The sequence below is a fragment of the Neltuma alba genome, unplaced genomic scaffold, assembly GCF_004799145.2.
Source record: "Neltuma alba isolate B1F8T4 unplaced genomic scaffold, ASM479914v2 tig00003226_pilon, whole genome shotgun sequence".
Classification (NCBI taxonomy): Eukaryota; Viridiplantae; Streptophyta; class Magnoliopsida; order Fabales; family Fabaceae; genus Neltuma; species Neltuma alba.
In genome coordinates, this window is record NW_021633195.1 from 558559 (window position 1) to 583459 (window position 24901).

Consider the following 24901-nt stretch of genomic DNA (forward strand, 5'->3'; position numbering starts at 1 on the left):
AAACATATAGTTCGTACTCAAACTATCTTTTTGGATCAAATAAATCAGTGAGGCACTGATAAGTCACCCCAAACGTGCGCCTTATTGGTTCGTGGAAATGCTTCTAAACTAATGCAACCTCTTTGCTCTAGTATGTATTGCATTATGAATGCTTTTTTTAATAAATTTTGAAAGTATGACAGCATCAAATTTCCTAATAAAATTAAAGTTTCATCCCTAGGAATACCAGAAAACTACAACAATAAAATTGGCAACGAGATCCAAAGAAACCTATCAATAAGTAACATTGAATTGCATTGTACTATTCCATGACAATAGAGTTGATATTATTAATCTAGATTTGAGTATATTTCTCTTAGCACTGTTTTCATTTCAAAAGTTGGAATCTTTTTCAACCTGACTACTGTTAGTTTTTGCAAGACATTAACAATAAGGTATCAGTTTTGAAAATATGATGGTATTAATTTGCCTAATAAGCTTTTCATCTAATAGAAAACTTCAACAATCAAATTGGCTTCGAAATCCAAAGAAATCATTCAATAAATGAAATTGAATTGCGTTGTAGATGTCCATGACAATAGGCTTGATTGCGGCCTATGACTTTGGGTTTTACACCTAAATTGAGAAAAATTACAGAGCTCTGCAACAACAACTGAAAGTTGAAGTGAAGTAAACTATATTCACAACTCATTCATTAGTTGAAACACAAAGCTCAAGAAGAGTCCTCATGGCCTGCTTTTTTACCACCTTCCCATACACTTCTCTTGCCAGCTTCAAAGCTTTCTCCATCTCCACAAGTCCACCACCTCCATTTTTCTTCAACTCCTCCATTTGAATCTTAAGTAGCCTCTCATCTCCTCCTATAACATCTATGATGCTATAGACCACGGCTTCCATGGCCGGAATCCGCCTTCCCCACCTCTTCATGAGCCTATCAGACCTATAAACCTCAGAATACGCAGACCAAAATGATGCCCTCAAATAGGCTTTCTCTTTCCCTCTCACTTTCCATCTCTTCATTTCTTCTTCTAATTTGTACACTGCACTTCCCACATCCATCCCTCTTTCAAGACCAATCTCAATCTCTCTCATCTCTTGTTTGCACATGATTTCTGACTCAAACTTACATCTCTTACATCTGCATTGGATTCCCCATGTCATTGACATCTCTTTGCGCTTGTGCAATGAAGAAAGTGGATCCAAATAGGCAAAGGTTATTTCTTCACCTGCTTTGATATCTTTAGAAGCATGAACTATCAGATAGTCTCCTACGTGTAATCTCCTTGCATTGGGGCAGCATGAATGGTTGATGAAGGAAGGTAATATCCATAGCCCAACACCATAATAATCATTGTTCTTCTTCCCTAACACACTGGCTGAAACAGCATCTTCGGTTAGAGAATTCACATCCAATATGGATAGTAACTTACCCATATCAATCTTCTCCGTCGCACCGGGTTGATTGTTCTTCATCTCTGTTCCTGGTTTAAAGAGACCTATATCAGGAACCCCAAGTGAATCTTCATCTTCCCCATTTGACAATTTGCTGATCAAATTGCTCGTTCTGCGACATTTTCCAACGAAGTCTGCAACTTTATCAATGAAATTCTTCCACATCACTAGTTGAGCTTCCTCACTCAGATCTTTCCCCCCAAGAACACTCCTTTCCATCGCTATTGCCTTTGTGACTAAAACCAATCCCCCTCCATCGATGTTCTTAGTTGCAAACAACCCACGTCCACTGATCTCAGATTTCATGATCTCCACAGAACCAATGTACTCTGCGAGTTCTGGAGACTTTCCTCGAAACCCATTTGAAACCCAATCGGAAAGGTTTAGAGCTCCAGTTCTGGAGAGAACGTCGAGTTTTTTACATTTCTCGACATACGCATTAAGGTTTTCAGAGTTCCCATTAGCTTGGGGATCAAGAAGAGCGACTCTGAAACAATCCAAAGCCACAGAATACATATTGAGATTGAGCAATATCTTACCTTTGCAGATCAGAGTCTTCAAATGGGTCCCATCGATTCCCAAAGCTAAATCACAATCTTCCAACGCAGAACGAAATTCTTTCAATCTTGATCTTGCTTCTGCTCTGTTTGAAAAAGCTAAGCAGAGGGATTTTCGAAGCCTTTGAGGCTGATCTAAGTCTGAATGGTTTTGGGTATGAAAGATTTGGTTTTGGCAAAGAGTGATGAAGTTTGAATACGCTTCGATGGATTCCTTCCATTCTTCTCTCAGGAGAAGCTCTGTTGCTTTAGATCGGAGCTTTTGCATATACCCTTCTTCGTCCATTGCTATCCGTGGCTTTGTCTCTTCGACGATCATCTTTGCAGATACAGATGAAATGGTTGAAGTTTTGGGATTTGAATTTCGAAATGGCGTAAATTGGTAGCGTTCACATGATTATTTTATTGTAACTTTATTTATTTTTTGGTTGGGATCCTAGGAATATGTAACGGTAACCACGCTTCTCTATGATACTCGTATATTTAGTATATTCCTGCAAAAAAAAAGTGTATTGAGTATATAAATAATAAATATAATTTTTTTAAGCCAACAATAAGTATAATATTTATCATTTATGAATTTAACAAATTGTACATTATTTAATAAAATAAATCAGAAACATATTGACAAAATAATTTTAAATTTAGTTAATTTATTATTTATTGATACCCAATATATGAAGGTCGAACTTAAGTGTTTTTAACCAAAAACAAAATCACAAGATGATCATTTAAATTGTTTTGCATTAAATGTGCAATGGTAGAGAAAATGTGATTCAACTAGCAAATATGCAATGATTTCATGTGAAAGAGGTATAACATTTTCTTAGTGGATTTATTTATGCTGATGAAAGGTATTTCTTTCCTATGATTTCATGATATTATAGACAAATTTGTAGGTTAAGGTTGAAGACAGACATAAGGTCCAAATATTACTGTTAAGATTGATGATGGACTTAAATAAAGCCGAAAACGTAGGTGTAGGAAGTCCATGAATTTTAAGGCCTTAAGATTGCAATTGAGCGGACTTACAATATGATTAGAGCCCATTTATATCAACCTAATACATATACTCTTCAATTAAGCCCAAAAACCATCACTTAAGCCCAAATTGCAAGTCTTTCATAGCCTTATAGCTCAAAAAACGTGTCTCACATTAAGAAAGGATAGAAAATTGATTTCATAAGGCTACTTCCTCGACAAGTCAAACAAGGTGTCATAGATTAATAAAAGTCATGTTGAGAATTTCAAAGATCATTATTGTCTTAATTATATTAATTTTTTCATCCATTATATTTAATTAAGCAGAAGATTCAATATCATATAATATCCCTTATTTAATTAAATATAATGGCTAAACAAATTAAAGAAAGCATCTCCTCATCAAATCTGTATCATCATCTCCTATCAAGATTCAAATTCAAATAATTATCTCTTTAAGATCAAGTCACTCATGAGGAAAAAATATATATAAAGGTATTTAGAAAAAGAAAAATGAAGCAAGAAAGATGAGGAAGACGATAAAGATTCATCAAGATCAAAGATAAAAAATTTAAATTATATTTTCTTGATTATCTTTACACCTCTACCTCTTCATGTTACCTAAAGGAACCTCTTAGGCTATAAAAGGGGGGCTAGAGGGCCAAAATGCAGATGGAATACATGCCACACTAACTTAACACATCACACAAGCATACATATTTGTGGCGCCATTCACTCTTCTGTTCTTTTTCATCTTTCTTTTCTTTTATCAATGATGTTATCTTCTAACCACATGAGTGGCTAGTTTCCCTTCTTTCTTGGGGATAAACCTTAGGGCTTAAGTTTCAGGTATCATCTAGGAAGTTGTTAATTTGATTTTTCTCTTTATGAATTTAATGATTTCTTAGAGTTCTAGGTTTTGAATTTTCATATTTGAGACTTTGATTTTCAAGTTGATAATCCTTGTATCAAACTTTGTGATTGAATTTATATTTTATGATTTGTTGATCCTAATCTATATCTTAAGTTCTTTCAATTAATTTATGTTCTTCTTGCATAATATGAATGTGATGCATAAGTTAATTGATTTTCTTGAATTTTCTTGTTGATAATTCTTTCATAAGACAAATTATGAAATCGAATTGAATTACAAGTTGAGTGGTAATAATTTCTTTTGGGAATAATTATAATTTAGAGTTCTAGTTATAGTTATAAATTAAATAGTTAGAGTTAAAGAGTTTCTAGAGTTAAGAGTTTCTTAAGGTTGATATCTTGATTTAGTTAATTGCAACTCCTCATCATTTAAATTGTGATATTCGGTTTGTCCCTAGGACTAGAGCCGGTAATATGGGTTGGATCTAATCTACCAAAAATGACGGGTTAGGATTGATCAAAAGCCAACTCGCCACTACCTTAAAAAATATAACCCGCACCGTCATAACTCGAACCCGGGACGGGTCAGCCCGCCAACCCGCCAACCCGCGAGTTAACCCACCTATTTTTTTTAAAAAAATAATGAAGGCTTTGTAAAGCAAACTTTCACTTCAAACTTCATTGTCATTAGAAATAATTAGATAAAGAGGTTTATTTAGTGTTGCTCATTGGTTTCATTGGAAAAAAATGTGTGAACTTCTGTATTATCATGTTAGGAAATTGGACAATCATATACTATTTGTATTTTATTGTGTTGTAATTTTTATTTGGATGTTTGTAATATTTTATATTATTTCTAGTGTTTTTATTTTTTATTATATATAACTACTAACATTTAAAAAAAAATTTAAAAAAAGCAAAAAAAAATAAAAAGCCTGGCGGGTTGGCCCGCCAACCCATCTTAGTGGGTTAGAGTTGGCATAATACTAACCCGTCAAAAAACGGGTCTTTTTAAGCCCGCACCGTGTAACTCGCGACCCGCCACAGGCCAACCCGCAATCCATAGGTTGGCCCGTTTTACCAGCCCTACCTAGGACGTTTCATCATTGGTAATTATCTCCTATATTTTTCAAATTGTTTTCTTTAAAGCTTTCTTTTTTTATTCTTACTCAAAAAGAAAAATTTATTTTTACAAATTATTTTCTTCTTTCTTAAATCTTTCTTAAATTTTTCTCTTTTCCCTCTTTTTCTTTTTTTTCCCTCAACACATAATTAATTAGGAACTAAGCTTTGAATTGACTCCACAAGAGATCAACCTGAGTTGAGCCTATACTATATAGGTTTAATTTAGCCTAATGACATGCGCATCAATCTTCTTTAATCATGTGCATTATAAATATCTCTTGGTAGAAACCTCTTACAATCACTAAGAATATTTCAGAGAAAATATTATAAATTTGAGAGATAAAATGAATTGAGGTTTTATACTTAAAATCAAATTCAATATTTAAAATAACTCTTATATTAAAAATTAGATGTAGTATATCCCAACAAAGTATGGATATAGATCTCACTGCTGAAATAAAAACAATATTAATAAGTAATTTGCAAATATATGTATAAGTATTCTTTGACTATGCCTAATTTTCTTATGGTTAAAAAAAGGAAAAAGAAAACTAGTTAGGTAAAGGTGCAATTATACCCCTAATCTTATTTCTAAAATATACCCATCACCCTGATCTTTTTAGTAGTGTAATTTTACCTATGATCTTCTTTTTTTTTTTGTGTGCATCCAGTACCCCAATGTTATCTTTTTAGTTACATGAGCACTTTAATTTTTAAGGTGCTAGATGCATTATAAATAAAATTAGGTTATGGATATACCAAAAATAAAAAGATCATGAGTAAAATTGCATTACTACAAAGATTGAGATGCTAGGTGCACATGAAAAATAAGATTCATAGTAAAATTTCACTTTTTACCAAAAAAGGAAACACTTCTCTTTTTTCCCCCCCTTTTTAATTCGCTTATGAAAAGATGAAGACCTTATGATGAATTATATACAATGCTTATTCCCCAAAAAAATCAACTTATACCCAACTTTTTTTTTATTCACAATTCACAAGTATCTTTTGATTCGAGGTAATATTGTTTAAAACTGAGTACTAAATGAACACATCTTTCAGTAAACATTCAAACTTTGCTTCAGTACATTGTGAAAAACTAACTTTTTTTTTTTTTGCTAAACTCAACTCTTCACTAAAGTTTAGCCTCCCCCCATAAGATAAATATACTTTTACTGTTACAGAATATTGAAAACCAGAATTATAAATATATTAGCCGAGCAAGCAAAAGCGATACTTCACACACACAAAAAAAAACAAGGGTCTCCATTTTTCAGTAGCATACATGTTTAATGTCTGCTATGCCATTTCAACATGGATGCATAATTAATTGTTTGTAAAAACATACCTCCCATGTATTAAAAAGGCACATATTAGTATGCCACCCAAAAACAAAGTAAAAAATAACAGTTCATTCTAAGTAAAATCATAATATTGAATCGCCTTGTATTAATTTCAAATCGGAAAGAGTTGCAATTCAAGATCCTGTTCTTTACTAGTTAGGAGAAAAAAAAAAAAAACAGATCAAGAGTGTTTTCTATCTTAGTTTCAAAATAAATTTTAAAATGTAAAACATTTCAATACAAAAATTTGCAACGTATGAATTATGAACTTAAACTTCAATTTTTCCCACAAAAAAGAAAGAGGGTCAGGATCTGACCGTTGCTACAGATTTACATAGACAATAAATATCTGTACAAGTAGAACCACCACTCTCCCATAAAAACAATGATTTCAGCATGCTTCCATCAGTTGCTCACTCGTTCAAGCCCTTCAAAAAGAGCATCACTTTGCGTTTCTTATGATAACAGTAATATCAATCCATGAAAGCTTCACAAGGATGCTCGTACGCCAGAGGCATGCACATTCCTCACGGTGTGGCTCCTGTGGAGATCAATGCTTATAGATCATCTACAGATTAAAGTCAAAACTTTATTCCAAAAAACAGAAACTAAAAAGCCTGCTATTTAAATCATCATTTAAACCTAAAATACCACTCTTGTCAGACAGACATAAATAGATCTGCAAAGGATCCACTAAATTAAGACAGTCAAAACCCATGTCTTGTGAACTTATTTTCTGCAGTTTGAAATGGTGTGGAGGTGATGGAGGAAAGCAAAGGAAAATTTGTAACAGTTCTCATTGAGATATCTTGCTTCTGGATTGGTTTGCAAAATTTTACCTATTTGCTTTAAGGTTCTGACCAAAAGGTTGATTGCAATTCAATCAGCCCATTACTTCTTCAGAAAATACATTCCATCCCTAAGCTCTAACTTCTCTTCAGAGACTAGGCCGGATAAAAAGCTTTGTAGTTGCTGGAGTGACTTGTCATAAGGGGGATCAGCAATGCAGAACATCTGCGAAGCAATAAGATATAGATTAATCTAACAGCTCATAACGTTGCCGTCAAAAGAATTTCTTGTTCTTACCTTGAGAGTATTGTGGATTCGATCTAATGCCATGCTTCCGAAGTTTGTCAGCATGCCCATGATAAATTTCTGCAACAAAACAATGGTAAAATTAGATGGCTTTATCCACATGCATTGCATGGCAATAATTTACTTGCATTTAAACCTGAAGAGAGATTTGCATAGCTCTCCAGTCCAACACGGGTTAACAAAAACTATCACATCAGCAAAATCAGTGATCTTTTTAAACTCCAAAGGAACGGGCTTTTCTAACCGAAGGAGCTTCTATTTTTCTAACTGTATTTTTCATTGAATAGTTCCACCTAATGTGGTGAATGAAAGAAGCCCTTTTGTCACCCGAGGTCCAAAAAAATTCTAAAGCCCATAAACCAGCAGATATTAAATAATCTGCAAAATAAAAACCCTCAATTCGTGAAAATTTTATTTTGTTAATTAATTAGATATATGAAAGCTAGTGATAATCAGAATAAAAATGAAGGTTTCAAAATCTGACAAGTAGATATTACCATTCACACATAGTAGGGAACATTTATTTCACATACCTCATATACTGTCATTTCCTTACGAAGTTGATTCTCCACTGAGGCCACGGATCCCTCTTCCTCCTCATCACCTCCTAGAAGCTCTTGGGAACCACCACCACTGCCTCCATTCTTACTTGTGTCAGCCATTTTTTCCATGAGTGTGTATACATGGTTAGAAGAGTCAGCCCCCGCAGACTCTGCAATGACCCCCTGAAAACAACAAAGACGGCAAAGAAAAATTATTTCCATCTTCACTTCTAAGATCAGGCTTCTATAGTTTCTAATTATGAAATTCATATCTATAAAATTTGGGCAACAAAGAATCCATCATCTTTTAGCAGCTTCATCAAGATAGAGTTATGACATCAATTACTCAGCAATTAATATGAACAGAGTAGTTCATGACAGGTTACTTTGGGTCAAACAGTTGAGTTTGTAAATTTGTAAAAAGGAAGCAAGGATGAGTAACCCAAAAACAAAAGTTGATCTACCTACTTGAGGCTAGCTGATGTGCTCAGGGTGAGGCGAGTTGTGGGCAGAGGTCGAGACTTCAAACCCTCTTGATGCAACCGAAAATAAAAAGTATTTACTAAAGCCTAAAGTAAGCCAGTGAGAAAAGTATCAATTGTCTATCAAACCTACCTTGCTTATCCAGAAATTCATCCTCCGATTTAATACATCCATTGGTACTCCAATAGCAGCTGCAAGATTTTTAGAGGTCCAACTGAAAATAAAGGATATAAAATTATTTCACAAATGAAAACAAAAAAATAGGTGTATCAGCATATTACAATGTATACCTCGTTTGATCTTGAAATTGCATGATGATAGATGCATGAACAGGACCTACGGTGAATTGCATTGCCCTATCTTCAAACTGCAACTCCAGCTGAAAAATTGAACATAATAAAGTTAACAAATCTGTTAAGACAAACATATAAAGGCAAAAGGTAGGGAGGGAACAATATCACTCAATAAATTCAAAAATCTTCCCAAATTACAACCACAGACAAAATTCCCACTAAATATGTTAACCAACTTACCTTGACAGTACCAAGACTTTTCTTCCACTGTAGCTTACGTGGGGTTTTGATCTCGTGAAATCTATTAGCATAGTCAGAGAGTAGCTGGTCAACAGGTCCAGGGAAGTTAACAGGCTCCTCCTGTAAGCCTTTCCAAGGTTAATCATTCAACACGCAAAGTATCTAAGGGAAACATTTGAAACTGTTAGAAACGTGGATTAACACAATTTATTATATTGGAAGGAATTGATCAGAGGTATAAACATCTTATGCATGGACAAATGATTATAATTATAATATCATATCAAAGTGATGTCTTACATTTGAAGAAAAGTTTTCAAGGTAGAAGAGATTAATAAATAAAGTGATAAGCGTACTCATGCATTCTACGAAATTAAAGAAATAGTCTGCGTTATTTATGGCTTAAGCATATCATAATTTGCTATAGAATATATATTATATATTAATTAATTAAAAAAAAATCTTTTTCCTGCAAACCTGTATTGGAGGCCAGAAATTGGTAGATATAATAGTAGCTGAAAGCACATCCATAGGTATTGCATTCTCTCCCATCTCAGCACCTGAGAGCGCATTGCCAAATTTAGCCAAAAGAAATGAGACAAATAATAGTCACACTCGCTATGTAGCAATTGAAAAGAAAAAAAGGTTCTTTTCTGGGGGTAGGGGCAATATGAATTTTAGAAAGTACTTGTCTGAGAGAGCTGACTTATAGTAGCTTTGATGTTGGTGTTGGTCCTCTTCGAGTCAATCAAATCATTGAGCATTATCTCACATTTCTGTAGACTGCTCTCCCCAAATTGAATCTGCAGAAAGAAAACGATATTCATTGTCTTGATAGACATGCTAAAAATGAAAAATGAATGTACAAAAAATAAAATAACACAGTATCTTCGGACTCACTCAAACAACAAGGGCATCATCAACATCAAATTAGCCACATACCTTAAGGAGCTCCAGAGTACGTATCTCTGAGTCAATATCATACTCAGATTTGTTTAAAAGCTTTTCTGCAAGCATGGTTCGATATTCATTAACTAGTTGGTCTTTGGAACCAATTATGCCTACAATCATCCCAAGAATGTCAACCTTCCTCTGGTTCCTGCTACCCTTTGATGGATCTGCTTCCACAGGATCAGGCTGCCAGCTAAAAGAAAAAGCTATTAGGAAAAAGGAAGAAAGCATGATTTTTGAAAAAACAGCTAACCACTATTGAGGATTTCCAAATATATATACCGTGTGGCGTTGATCCATGCTTGCCTATCATCAGTGTTGAAGTCATCATCTGTGCCAAAATTCTCTTGCATTTCTTCATCTCTGTTCAACTCTTCAAGAAGACTATCTCCAGGATTTCCAGATGCACTTGAATTTCCACTAGTCCCATCTGTAAGCATAGTCACTATACATTTTATGGTATCTTTCCTTCCTCTTAAATAGTCCCTTATCGGTTCACCTACTGCCTCAAGAAAAACAGCCGCAGGATCTATTGTCCTTAGAGCCTTAATAGTCGAAACATATTGATGCAAAATATCATTGGTTGAAGCGCCTGCAGTAAGTAAGCGATAACGTAGTGCTGAAATAAATGACTCCACCAACTTTGCATGTTGCCCAGTGTATTCAAGACATAATTTTAAGTCTTCAATTGCAGGAGAGCTATATATATCCACAGAGAAAGGAAGATAAGTATTCAGAAAATTAAACATATCCCAGTCAGCTCTAGTTTGATAAGAATTAATAAAACTTGTACCATCATGTGGTTTGATTATAATATTCAAATAAATTAAGGGATAGAATATCAATCAAAATCTCATCAATATTTAATCAGGGATGCAGCCACAGCAAAGCATTTTAGAATTAGTGCCAAAGCTTAACATTATGTTGATGGCTTTCAGCTTAGCAGTGCTGACCCCATAGTTTAATTTATTAAAAGTAGGCCATAAAGACAACACAAGATGCACAAATTCAGAGTTCCATGATAGAACATTGCAATTTTTTTCCTAATAGTAGCAGTAGGTAAACCAAGGGGAAAAATGAAATCAATGAACTACCTCTCGGGATAATCAACAATTATCTCAAACAGTTTTGCTATTCTTAAATCTTGTAGTGTTTCATAAGCAAAATACTCCAGCCGTAGCTTCCATCTGACAAGCCCTTCAGATGGTGCATCAATTCCAGGACAGCATGAAGCTGGCTGTGGTGCTAAAGGTGATTTAACACCTGACGAAGTACTCTCATAACTAATAGAATCACCAAGATAGACAAGAAGGGCATGCAGAAACTGCAGAGGTACAGCCTGCACAACATGACACCAGTTATAAGAATAAGTTAGTGTTTAAAAGGAGTTTATTTATCAACACAAACCCGCATGGCCAGATGATATATTTTGCATACATTGTTTTGGAGATATTACACAGTAACAGCCCCAATTTAACATATTTAAATTTATCAACACCTAATAAATCAGCTCTCTCCATTGACAATTTTCAGACTTCCATTTAGCTCCCTTTTCTTCACCAAAAGACAAAAAGGAGGAAGAAGAAGAAAAGGGACTTCAACTAAGTTCCTTTTATCAACTGGAAGTTTGTGTTGCGCTTCAGAATACATTCTGGACCCTTAGGCAATGTTTGGTTGGAAGGTTTTTGGAGGGAGGGGAGGGAAGGCGAGGAGAAACTGGCTCCAACTGGGTTTGGTTTGGAAAAATGGAGGAGAGGGGAAGGGAGGAAAAAAATTGTCTTTTAGTGCTCCCTTCCCCTCCTTCTGCTCCACTCCAAATTTGGAGCTTTTTGGAGGGAAGAGGAATATTGTGCCTGTTTGGCAACGTGTTTGAAGAGGTGAAAAGTAACTTATAGAGGTGACAAGTTAGTTTGCAAAGTTGGAAGCTATTTGTCACAGCTTTTGGCCAATCTGACTTATGGATCAAAAGCTACTTATTTAAACATGATTGCAAAAGTAACTGAAACTTATTTATGACTTATGCAAAAGCAACTTTTTGAAATTAAAAGACATTTTTGCCCTTGTATTTATGATATTTTTATGCTTTTCTATATATTCCTTATGCTTCCTGGTCAATTTTTAATTATTTATTTTTAATATTCTTATAAGTGAAAATAATTTTCAACAGTTTTTTATAATATTTTTAATTTTTAATATTATTTTTCATTTTATGTTTACATAAATTGTGTACAGTATATCATCTAATTAATTATGTAATATTATTTGGTTTAAAAATTTTCACATTATGATTTGTAATTTAAATATATTTTATTCATTAAATATAACTTCTTCATATTATAATAATTTAAAATTATTATTATATCTTATAAATTCATATTTTCAATCATTTTTCATTAATAAAAGTCATACCTATTTTGCTCATTCTACAAACTAAACTTATTCAATCATAATCCAAACAACTTTTTTATTTCACAAGCTAACTTTTATAAAAGTCAATCTAAACATAAATCACATTACCCAATCTAACTTTTACCTAATCTCACTTTTCTAAAAATTAGATTGAGAATAAGTTACTTTTTCTCCCGCTGATCCAAACAGACCCATTATGTCTCATCCTGATTAAATTACCCATATTAGTTTTTAAATATTTTAAGTTTATCCTTTTTAGTAAAAACCTTTTTTGACTCTTTTTTCTTTTCAGCCCCTACTATTCTTCTACAAATGTTTTCTCTCTTTGTTTTTTTTTTACTCCTCAAATTTGTTTTTCTTGCACATTTTCTTTTTTTGATTTTATCATTTCCCACACCCTTCGCCATTAATCTTCTCCATCTTTTCCTCTTTCCTGATCCCCCACTTCAATCTCATTTTTTACACAAAACTGTGTGTGTTATTGATGGGCTTAGCACCCAAGCTAAGGCAGTATATAGTAGAAAGAAACATATGATGAACCAACAAATTTGTTTTCAGCCCCTACTATTCTTCTACAAATGTTCTCTCTCTCTTTGTTTTTTTTTTACTCTTTTTTCTTTTCAGCCCCTACTATTCTTCTACAAATGTTCTCTCTCTCTTTGTTTTTTTTTTACTCCTCAAATTTGTTTTTCTTGCACATTTTCTTTTTTTGATTTTATCATTTCCCACACCCTTCGCCATTAATCTTCTCCATCTTTTCCTCTTTCCTGATCCCCCACTTCAATCTCATTTTTTACACAAAACTGTGTGTGTTATTGATGGGCTTAGCACCCAAGCTAAGGCAGTATATAGTAGAAAGAAACATATGATGAACCAACAAGCCCAATCATCAGTCACGGGCCCAGATGCAGCACTTACCCAGCCCAATAGCTCTCAAAGTTAGTTTTATAGGGTTGCGTGCTAGGGGGGGGGGCAAGGAACATGTGGATGGAACATGAGAGCTACTGACCTCTCGAATGTCAGGGAAGATTTCACTCATTTATGCTATCATTTCCTCAGCCATGTCTTTCTATTTTACTGTCACTTCCATTTCCAGAGTAGTAGCCAGGATTGTCAGTTCATTATGTCCTATTTTTCCCTCTTCCTTACACCATTGAAGGGGGTTGTACTGTTGAATCCTAGTAATTGGAAACAATACAGAGAGAGTTCTATCACTTATCTAATTACGCAAGTGAGACTACGCACATTATCTAATTAAGAATGGAATATTTCAAAGTTTGTTGCATAAATTTATTTATAATTTATATAATATGCTACATAATATACTTCTTTGTTTGACACTTATTTTGATCCATGATTATTTATAATCTATTTGTTATGTCTCAAGGTAACTTTTTTTTTTTTTAAATAATATTTATAAATTAGAAAATAATAATTATGATATAAATATTGCAACAAAATAGTAAAAAAATCTAAATAAAGAGATAAGGACATATTTGTCAACTTATAATTAGCTCCCCTCCCTTATGTTCCTAAACTAAACAAGAAACCTCACCTCTAATCTCTTCCCCTCTAACCAAACAAGAGTCATAACTTCCCATCTACTCCTCTCCCGTCCATTGAACCAAACAAAGCCTAGAGCATATTCTAAACGAAAAATTAATTTTGGCTGAAGAATATATTTTTAGGTGCATTTTTTTGTTGACCAAATCAGGTGCAGTTAACTAATATGTCCTTATCTAAGTATCACAGATTTATAAAAAATAAACAAACAAACAAACATAGAAAAGTAATAGTAATAGTAATAATTCTGAACCGAAAGTAAACATTTCACACAGTCTAAACAAACTCGTTCTTATACAATCAGATCTGGGTAAAGATTCCCAAGCTATCATAATGCAGTAGAAGCATATATAATCCTTAAAAAATGCTTATCTACTAATTATCCCAAATAATCAATCTTTTACATTTCAAAGTAATTATTTGCCAAAAGACATCAGTCATAATTTATTCATTCTTTTTTTTTTTTTTGACACAATAATTTATTCATTCATTAACATACACGTTGGAGATGCCAATGAATTCATAAGGAAAACAATGATATTGTAAAATGAGGCATTATTGAGCAGATGAAACAAACTGGTAGAATGTGGCATATATTTGCTTAGATTGGAAATGCTTAGGAGGAATTGATAGGCATGCTAAAATGGACAAGGGAGGTCCAGGTGGGGACATCATTGGATTTGATCAGAAAACAGACTGCCCTAACTGGATGTCAAAGAAGAATCAATATAAGGGATACCAGTTATGTCTAGTTCAAATGAAAGAATAACCCGCACATGATGGACATTATGGTTTATATATAGCACAATAAAAACATGTTAAATGCATATGAACAAACATATATGCAATACAAACCTGTATCCAACTTTTAATTGATTGTAAAACGGAACTCCTAAAGTCATCACCAGCAAGGTCATGTACTTTTGCCTGGCATTCAGACCAGAAAGAGAAATTAAGATAACCAAAACATTAGACGCATAACCAGGGACATAGCCACATACAAAGAGAAGGCAAATGTGCTCACTTTCAGTAGCAAGAAGATAGCTGAAGCATAAGCATCTTCAGCCATAGAAGTAAATCCAAGACTTCTAAGATCAAGAACAACCTTCCCAATGTTCTTCACCAATCTACTGTTTTCTGAGAACCTACTGTGCTTATAACAATCATCAACATCCATTGCACCAACCTTGGTACAGATTTTGCCTTTTTCATCTAAATCCATGTCATCCTTACTCTGAGATGAATCATCATTGCACTCTTCATCCATGATTGTACTTAACTCCTCTAGTCTTCTTTTAAAATACCAGTGCAATATCACTTAAGAGAGGAAAATAAAAAGTAACCATACAAGGTTAGATAAAAGAAACAAAAGAAAATGACAAGTTTATCAAGTAAAAATTACCAAATAAAAAAATAATAATTAAAGTTGAGCAGACGGAAGATGTTATAGACATTAAACAATAATACTCCTAAGAAGATCAATGGACATCTTGGATTGTCACATTGCTTTATGGATTGAACTATATTGCTTGTGTGATGGATCTAATGACAGCAAAATCTCATGCAGCTACTTAGGTAAATTGCAGAAACAGAGATTGGAGAAAAAAGATATACCACCAATAAAGCCAGTACAAAGCATTGTTTGCTGGCTATCTACATCAGTAAACACCCACAAGTTTTGAAGTGATCAATTCAAAAAATAATAATATTGAGGGACGAGTAAAATGATGAATTAAGATAACACTGACTCTTAGTTGTATCGATTATTACCTAAATAAGCTTATATCCAATTCAAAATTTTAACTTACATTATTACATAGGTAAGCACCTATCAATACCCACAATTTTAATTTCATAATCAAAATGTTCAGACTATGATATCAAATCCTTATCTTGTTTTTTGGTATGCGTTACAGAGATTCAGAAGGAAAGAGGATAATTTATCTTATGGGTAAGCTCACGCGGATAAAAATACTCGTTGCTCCTAGAGTGATCAATCTAAAGAAATATAAAGGAAAATTTTAATTTTGTGCATTTCATGTGTTAAAATCCTAATAATAAAGTTAATAATTATCAGATGCGGTTGATTCACTAATAATACATAAAGCCAAGTCCAAACGTCTCAACAATGAAAATCATTTTCACAGTTAAAGTTTTATGTACCAGGAAAATGACGTGGAAGCGAAGCCATAAGAACAGAGGACACAATCAATTGATATTTTGAGACTAAAAAATCTCTTTCTGCCTCAAAATCATGTCTTTCCCCTGATATCTGATTCTTGTAAGATTGTAAAGCATGAACCAACATTAGTAAGCACTTCTCCTGATGCTGCTTCTCCAAAGAGATTTCTTCCAGAGCATTACACAAAACTTGCTGAATTTCGTCCTCATTAACCTGTTTGAAGTGTTTATGGCATCAACTATGAGTTGATAAATGACTAAAAGTCCCGATTCATCAATCAATTTAAAGTGTTCAGAAAGGTTCACATAAACTCACATCAAGCTCATTATTCTTCTTCAAATCCCCAAAATTAACGTAAGCATCAAAATGCCTCCAAAATTTCGACGCTCCATTTCTCTCAAACGTTTCCTGCCACCAAATGAATTTAAAATTTCGACCTTTCTATGGCGACTAGCCAATGGCAGCATATAGTCCGTTACTTAAAGCCAAGTTTTTTGTACCTCAAGCACTTGAAGGAAGTGATCCCGAACCAGAGACTCTAACCCATGTTTGATGAGGCCATGAACTAGAGTTCCAAACTCGGAACCAACAGAGAGGTCGCCAACACCAGTGACGAGGGTTTGCGCAGCGCCACAGAACCCATGGTAACTATCTACGATCTCTTGTAAGGAATCATCAGTGAAAGCATCCAAAACCCCTAGATTCCAGAAACGGGAGGTCGATTCCTCTGTGGCCATCGAGGAGAGGGAAAGTAGAGGCAGTAGAGAGATTATGGGAACAAGATCCTGTTGAAATTTGCCGCCACCGCAGAGCTGGAAGGAAAAGGAGAAGGGCGGATCGGGGGGGCTGAGTGAGTACAGTGGATAGCAGCCCGAGCAAGCGCCAGACGATGGATTTTCCCTCTTCTTTTCACTTTCAAGGTCTTTGGTACCGATCAAAATCATTTTAAAAAAAGTGCGCAAAGCTCTTCTTCCAAATTTAGATTATATATCATAAAATTATTTCTAAAAGAGAAAATGACATAAAAAGAAACCTGAAATATCTTATATGCCAAAATAGGAAGCTAAGCATATCTAATCATAGTTTAGGAAGTGTTGCCTAATAGGAGATTGTGAAAATGTTGTTTAATTACAAGAAAGCTCTTCTAGCAAAGTTTGAAAGTAGAGAGAGAGGCACGAACCAACCCTGTCATAGTTCCTGGTTTCTCGCTTCCACCATCCCCATTGCTGCCCTAAAAACGCCAGTAAGTTGGAGAGTTAATAACGCTAAAATAGTGTGTGCGTAAGAGAGGAGAGGAGTTTAAAGTGGAAGGCTATTTTGTTTGAAGGGCAAGTGTCCGCGGCTCTGGCTGATTGAGTGGAAGGATGAAGGTTGGTGATCGGTGATTCACCGTTGCAGTTAGCAAGCATCAGTGGCGTTTGACTAAGGTAAGTTTACGGATTTAAGTTTCGTCCTGTGGTCGACGTTTTTGGGTGAGTGGAGGAAGCAATGGTTAGTCAATATTTAGAAATGACACGATTAAGTTTGTGAATGACTGGAATGGTGATTCAGGGTTTATTCTCAGTCTTTGTGACATGCCAATTTTTTTTTAACAATGAATTTTAGCACTATGACGTTAGCGAAAAATGGGGTTTCAAATGACTAGGAAAATTGTCTGATTGACTGGAAAGATTTTATGAACGAATTGGAAATGCCAATAACATATTGGTAATGACAATGAAGGAACTGAAAATGACCATATTTATAGTAATGACCATATTCTCAGTATGTAATGACCATATTGGTAATGACAATGAAGGAACTAGAAATGATGATATTCATAGTAATGATTATATTATTAGTCTGTAATGACCATATTCCTAATGACAATGAAGGAATTGGAAATAACCATATTCATAGTAATGACCATATTGGTAATGAGAATGAATGAACTGGAAATGATCATATGCATAGTCATGACCATATTCTTAGTCTGTAATGACCATATTCCTGATGACAATGAAGGAACTGGAAATGACTATATTCTCAGTTTGTAATGACCATATTCCTGATGACAATGAAGGAACTAGAAATGACCATATTCATAGTAATGACCATATTGTTAGTCTGTGATGACCTTATTGTAATGACAATGAAGGAACTAGAAATAACCATATTCATAGTAATGACCATATTCTCAGTCTGTAATGACCATATTGGAAATGACAATAAAGGAACTGGAAATGATCATATTCATAGTAATGATGACCATATTCTTAGTCTGTAATGACCATATTCATAATGACAATGAAGGAATTAGAAATGACAATAACATATTATGAAATAACCAGAGATTTAGTATATGTATAACATTTATTACTTAATAACCGTACACTGATGACTTTGCAGAATTATATGAAATGGTGTTGCAAGAAGGGGAAGGGCCCATAACCAAAGGAGTACACAGCGGACTCGTATTGTTTGCAAGGGACTATATGGCAAAACGAGGGGATAAGTGTAAAAATGCACTAGAACAAAAAATTGAAGTGGAGAAGGCATGGAAGGTGCTGAGTCAGGAAGAGAGAGATAGGTATACTGAGAGGGAAAAGGAATTGAAGCCAGAGAAAGGTGAAAAGAAGAAGTATGATGTTCCCTTATACACTTGGTGCTCATTACCCGGATTTAAGTTATTGGCTGAGTATGTGAAAAAGAATAAGCAGTTAAGGTAGAAGGTTGAGAGGATAGGATTTGGGAACTTGCTTAATGTGAATGTGAAGCAACTTCTATGTGATTTACTTGTGTTATTGTTGAGATCCTATAACCCACCAACACATTTTTTACTATTAGGGGGTAAGGGGAGGCAATTGAAGCAAAAGATGTTCATGAGTTTCTAGCTATACCTCATGGTGGGAAGGAGGTCAAATCTAATGTTGGTGAGGATGATCCAACATATAAGAGGTTAAAGGACACATATTGAAAGCTTCCATTTACCTAAATACTAAAAAAGATATTATCTAGGACAAAAAATGACAATTTTGAGCTCCTATTTGTGCTTTATATAGTTGGAGCTTTTTATGTCCTGGTCAAGCACAACTGTACATTTAATTTTGTTGAAAGTGATGCTTCACACAATGGATGGGTTTGGAAATTATGATTGGTCAACATACATTATTAAGAGCCTATGGAAGGAAATAGGAGACTTTGTGAAGATGTCAAAGAAGACAAAGAAGAAAGGAACTTGTAATGTTGGAGGGTGTCTTTATTTGCTACTAGTAAGTGAATATTTTTATTAGTTACTATAATTTTGTTTTATATTATTGTTACATAAGTATGACCTATATTTATTTGGTTTTGCAGCTATATTTTACTAAGTGTTTCCCGCTAGGGAAAACTGCTAAGCAAGGTTCAACAAGTGTTATTGAATTTTGGACCGAGAAGAGGATAAAGGAGATAGTGGAGAAAGAGAGAAATAACTGCATGGGAATATTGTATGGAACCAGTGGCAGTGAGGTTTACTCAGCAGGGGATGACGACAATTCAATTCTACAATCTTTAGATCTAGTATGTGGGAATTTAGAAAAGTTAATATGGTTGACTACTGCTTAAGTTACTCTATTAGCAAGTTTGATACTTAAGATGACAAGACTTGATTTGCAAATGACCAGTCAGATACTAGGAATGATAACAGTGATCAATTTGTTGCATATCTTCATTTATTGTGTATATAGGCCTTAAAGGAGTTGAGGGGTCATTTCATGAAAAAGCTTGAAGAAAGCAAGAGGATGTTAATGAAGGCTCTTGATGATAAGCTAATGAAAGTGCAAATTGGATTAAATGCCAAAGTGAAGGGGATGGGGAATGAGAAGGCCACTGCTAAAGAAGGGGATGAAACACTTGTTGATGTAGGTGGTACATTGCTAATGAAGTTGCAAATGAAGAAGCTGAAGACGTTGGCCGAGTGGTAGAGGAGATTGCAAGAGAGGTTGTAATGGGAAGTGGAGATAAAGAACTTGATGAGAATAATAACAGCAAAAGAGATGATGATCAGGATGAGGATAAGGAAGAACATGACCTTCATGATAGGGAATGAGGTCATGATTATGATAGTCGTGGGGGAGATGATGATGAGGATAAGGACAAGGATGAGGAGGAACATGACCATGATGACAAGGAAGGAGGTCATGATTATGTGGTTTAAGAGGTAGAAGATGAGGATGAGGATGAGAATGAAGGTCGTGGAGGGAACGATAAGAAGGAGGTTGAGGATTTAGATGATGATGAGGGTGAGGAAGACATACATGCAAAGACTGTTACCCCTACCAATCTTCCTTTGCTATTGGATGGTGATGGGATAGTAGTGACAATAGGGAGGAAGCAGAACCTCAATAATCAACTAGACTGAGGAGGTCAACAAGGGCAAAGAGTTCCACAATTAAATCTTCATGAATCGAGTTCAAGGCAGCTTCAAGGACAAAGAAGCCAAAAGAGGAAAGAGACATTTTTTTCACTTTAATTTTCCACATACCCAGAGGGAAAGAAGTATACCTTTGGTTGGCCTGAGTTTTAAATGACATGGTGTGTACTGACAATGACAAGAATCGAATTGAAAATGACAAGAAACTATATGGGGATGACAAGTGATGATGTCCTAGAAACTGTATTTTCTATCACTGACTTCTGACAATGTTTGCAAGACTTTGATTAAAATATTTGATGAAGATATAGACCAACAACAGCTATTTTCTCTGGGTGGAATGAATAGAGTAAATAATAAGGTATTTTTGAATGCCTTATATTTACACTCATACTTATTTTTGATAATGTTTGGTGAAATTATTATGTCAAAATGACGTTTTCACTATGTAATATAGGTGCTTAATTTGTGGTGCACGGTAATGATGAAGGACATGAAGGCAGAGTTGGGGCCAGGGAAGGGGCATATCTTCAACGTGGATTTCATGGTGAGGTTACTTAATTCCAAATCCAAATACCAATGATAACAATGGAATTGGAAATGACAAGGTCAAATAATGGATTAACAATTTCATGTCATGCAAAATATGATGTCATTTGACCTAACCTGGAAAGCCCAAAAATAAAAGAAGCTTATTTTTCCTGAGTTTGTTGGCCACAACTTAAGTGAATGTGATTTCATAATTGATCCTGCTTTTATTGGCTAGCACTGGTTTTATGTTGCCATTCAGCCTAGCACATTGGATTTCTACTTAATAGACTCTATGAGTGATCATTTTGTGGATTAAGGACAGAAGGAAGAGGAAGAAGGTTGTCATCAAGGACCCAGTGGAAATGGCTATGGAGGATTTTGTAAGAAAAAACTCATTGTGTTTACCCTAGATTTTGTACTTTTCAAATCCATTCAACTTTCTGTGTTAGTACTGAACATGGTGAAGCATACCTTAATCTTTTTATAGAGGAAGAGATTCAACATGATCTTGGACTTGGTCAAGCCAGGATTGGTTGGGAAAAAGCCAATGTCTGAAATGATATTTGCAGAAGTTTCTCAACAAAATAACCTGTTAGTCTTGTCAATTTGGAATTTTGTCTAGTAAATGACCATGTCAGAGGCATTAACTAACTATGTTGATATTGTTGTGTCCACAGGAAGGATTTTGGGTGCACTGCATAATGTGGCTGAGAAGATGAGAACCTGGTGTGACCCTTAACTACATAGAGGAAGAAGTTGCTGGCTTTCATTGTGACCTTTACATAGTGGTTAGTGAATCATGAAATAAATGAAAAATGTGACGAGGCATTAGATCTTATTCAACAACTACAACCATATAAGAGTAGAAAGCCAAAGAAAAGGCATCTATCCTAGGTGTCTCCTTGATGTTAGGATGATAATTCACTTGTTCTTTGTTAGATTGATGTATATAATATTTCTTAGGCTGACTTAATGTGTACTTTGTCTTGTCAAAGAATATAATTTCAATTTATGATGATGTGTTCCATTCCTATACTTCACAGAGATACGTATACCTCATGACTTCAGTGTATGTTGAAATACATGATGCCAATTTTTTCCCCTAGTGACATCAATAAATCTAAATTTAACCAAACGAAAATATATGACGACAATAGCCATATTGAATATGTCCTGTTCGTCTCTATTTCTTTTGAACTCATCCAATTCACCCCCTCTTGGTTGAGAATGCCACTAACATAGTACACTTTTAGTACCCAAACCAGGTAATAATGATGATGAGGCAAGTCCTAACAAGGTAAAGATACTACCCCCAAAGAAAAGGTTATTACCAGTAAAAATGGAATTTCACACAACGAAAGACCTAATTAAAGAGTTCAAGTTTTGGGTTAGGCATATTAAGAGGGATGAAAATCAATATACCATGGTCTATCTTGAATCTAATTCGACTGTTACACACAGTAGTCGCTAGGGAGGAACATACCCTAGATGTAGACACCTGGGGTGCAATACTGCTATTTACCCTCCTAAATACATGGATTTGGCAAGACTCCATATCAGTCATTTGTGCCAGTGTAGATAGGTGTACTTTTAATTAGTTGTTAGATGTTGTAGAGAACTTTATTATTTCTACTTTTTTGTTCCTTGGTCAGTTTCAGATGACTATACTATGTGTATATGTGGCTTTTTGGATGACTAGTTATAACTATGGACTGTGATGCTGCCACAATGCGCAGGCAGGGAAGAGCAAGGAAAACCCTTTGTTGACCCTATTCAATTAATAATGAATAGGTTAGATGAATGACAGAGGCTGATGCAAGAGATATAAGCAACCCAACCTCATCGAGAACAAGAAAAGGATGCTGTAATATTAGCAGCAGTGACAGCAGCTATAGCATGGTTACAACAACCTAAACCAAGAGCGGCCGAGATAGCTCAACCAGTCTAGCCCTAACCAGTTCAACCCCAAAAATTGATAGTGGAGCAGGCAAGGCCTGTAGGAGAACCAGACTATTTGCAACAGTAGATTACGTGTTTCTGTAAGCATAATCTACCTGTGTTTGAGGATACATTAGATGTACAGGTGGCTGAAGACTAGATTACTCAGCTAGAAAAGATATTTCAGATTATGGCCTGCTCATCAAGGACGAAAGCATAGATTGCAATATATATAACTTGGAAGAAGAAGCAAATAGGTGGTAGAGGAACACTAGAATAGTTCTCTAGGCTGATAAAACCCCAGTTTTATGGGAATTATTCAAGGATCAATTTTTCCAAAGATACTTTTTGTGATTGGTAAGGGATAAGAAGGAAGCAGAATTTCCTATTATAAGATGGGGAAAAATGAGTCTTTTGATGAGTACCTTGCTATGTACATCAAGTTGTCTTGTTATTCTACCTATCTGCAGCGTATAAATGATGAGCGTTGGTACACTAAGAAGATGATCAGGGGCTTAAGGGCTGAGTTGAGAGAAAAGGTACCCCCGAGTAGATCAAAGTGTTTAATAAGACAGTGGAAGCCTGTTGTATCACTGAGAGTAGCCAGAATCATCATGTTCTGGTAAGGGCAACCCCTCAAGCTGAGAAACCCTTAGCAATGGCTAGTCAGAAAGGAACCTCCTATGGCAACAGCAAAAAGCGAAGAAGGCCTAATCCTAGTAGAAGGTTGAGGAGGGGAACTAGACGAGGAGGATTTGACATTGCTAAGAAAGAAAATGAATGAGGTGTGTAGTAAGAATCACAGGGACCGACTATGCATAATGGGCTAGAACGTGTGCTACCAATATGGCAAGCCTCTCCACTTTGCCTGGGAGTGCCCGCAAAGTGTCAACAATTCGAGACCAGTTGACCCGAGGTAAACTGTTCGCCCTCAATAAGGAAGAGGCTTGTAAGTCATCTGAGATGATAAAAGGTACGATTAGTGTTAATGATTGCCTTGTGCAAGCCATGTTTGATTTGGGTGCCAACCGCTCCTTTATCTCATATGATTGTGTTGGGTGTTTAAGCCTCACTGTAAAAAATTTGCCATTATAATCTTTGTGTTTCCACTCGCACTAGTGCTAAAGTTTTAACTACTAGTTTTTGTTTAAATTGCATTGTCTGGTACGCATATTGTTGCACTATGTTAGACCTTATATGCATACCATTATGTGATATTGATGTTATTATTAGCTTCAACTAGGTATCCTGGCATAATGTACTTTTGGATTGTAAAAACAAAATCCTAATCCTTCCTGTACAAGAAACGACCCCTTGCACGGAGGTGAAGTTAAATTTTGTGATTAAGGCTTAGGTAGACAGATATTTGAGACAGGGTTGCTAAGAGTATATGGTATTCTTCTCAGTATAGGAAGAAATTGAAGAAAGGATTGAAGAGATTCTAGTAGTGTGTGATTTCCGCGAAATCTTTCCAAAGGAAATCAGTAGACTACTACCAGAAAGAGAAGTGGAGTTCGCCATTGACCTAATAATAGGGACAGAACCAATTTCCAAAACTCCATACCGAATGGCTCCAAATAAGATGGTAGGGCCAAAGAAGCAAATAGAAGAGCTATTAGATAAGGGCTTTATTTGACCTAGTGTATCTCCATAGGGCACACCGGTATTATTTGTGAAGGAGGAAGATGGTAGTTTAAGATTGTGCATCGACTATCAGGAATTGAATAAAGTAATGATCAAGAACAAGTATCCTCTCCGTTGAATTGATCACTTACTGGATCAGTTGGCTAGTACAACAATATTCTCTAAAGTTGACCTAAGATCAGGCTACCATTAGCTAAGGATCAGAGCAAAGGATATTCCAAAAACTGCTTTTCAAACCCATTACGGACACGACAAATTTCTAGTGATGCCATTTGCATTGATGAATGCACCTATAATTTTTATGGA

At 35.1% G+C, this 24901-nt stretch overlaps 2 protein-coding genes across 3 annotated transcripts; both read right to left on the minus strand.

Moving 5' to 3' along the window:
* Positions 1-565: 565 nt before the first annotated feature.
* Positions 566-2326, minus strand: LOC114740989 (uncharacterized). Its single transcript, XM_028929247.1, has one exon. It carries the CDS (start codon positions 2293-2295, stop codon positions 688-690), a length of 1608 nt encoding a protein of 535 aa, XP_028785080.1. The 5' UTR covers positions 2296-2326; the 3' UTR covers positions 566-687.
* Positions 2327-6521: 4195 nt separating this feature from the next.
* On the minus strand, positions 6522-16949 carry LOC114740991 (anaphase-promoting complex subunit 2). Of its 2 annotated transcripts, none has more exons than XM_028929249.1 (17): positions 16590-16949; positions 16405-16497; positions 16071-16302; positions 14932-15224; positions 14763-14834; positions 11030-11274; positions 10218-10634; positions 9927-10128; positions 9691-9787; positions 9462-9544; positions 8985-9104; positions 8742-8830; positions 8584-8665; positions 7960-8151; positions 7418-7486; positions 7171-7345; positions 6522-6872 (listed from the first exon to the last, which is right to left on the minus strand). In XM_028929249.1, the coding sequence occupies exons 1-16, from the start codon at positions 16824-16826 to the stop codon at positions 7223-7225; spliced, it is 2646 nt and encodes an 881-aa protein (XP_028785082.1). In that variant the 5' UTR covers positions 16827-16949; the 3' UTR covers positions 6522-6872; positions 7171-7222. The 2 variants fall into 2 exon arrangements, with proteins under 2 accessions (XP_028785082.1, XP_028785081.1); XM_028929248.1 differs by having other exon boundaries at positions 9673-9787; positions 16590-16948.
* Positions 16950-24901: the final 7952 nt, after the last annotated feature.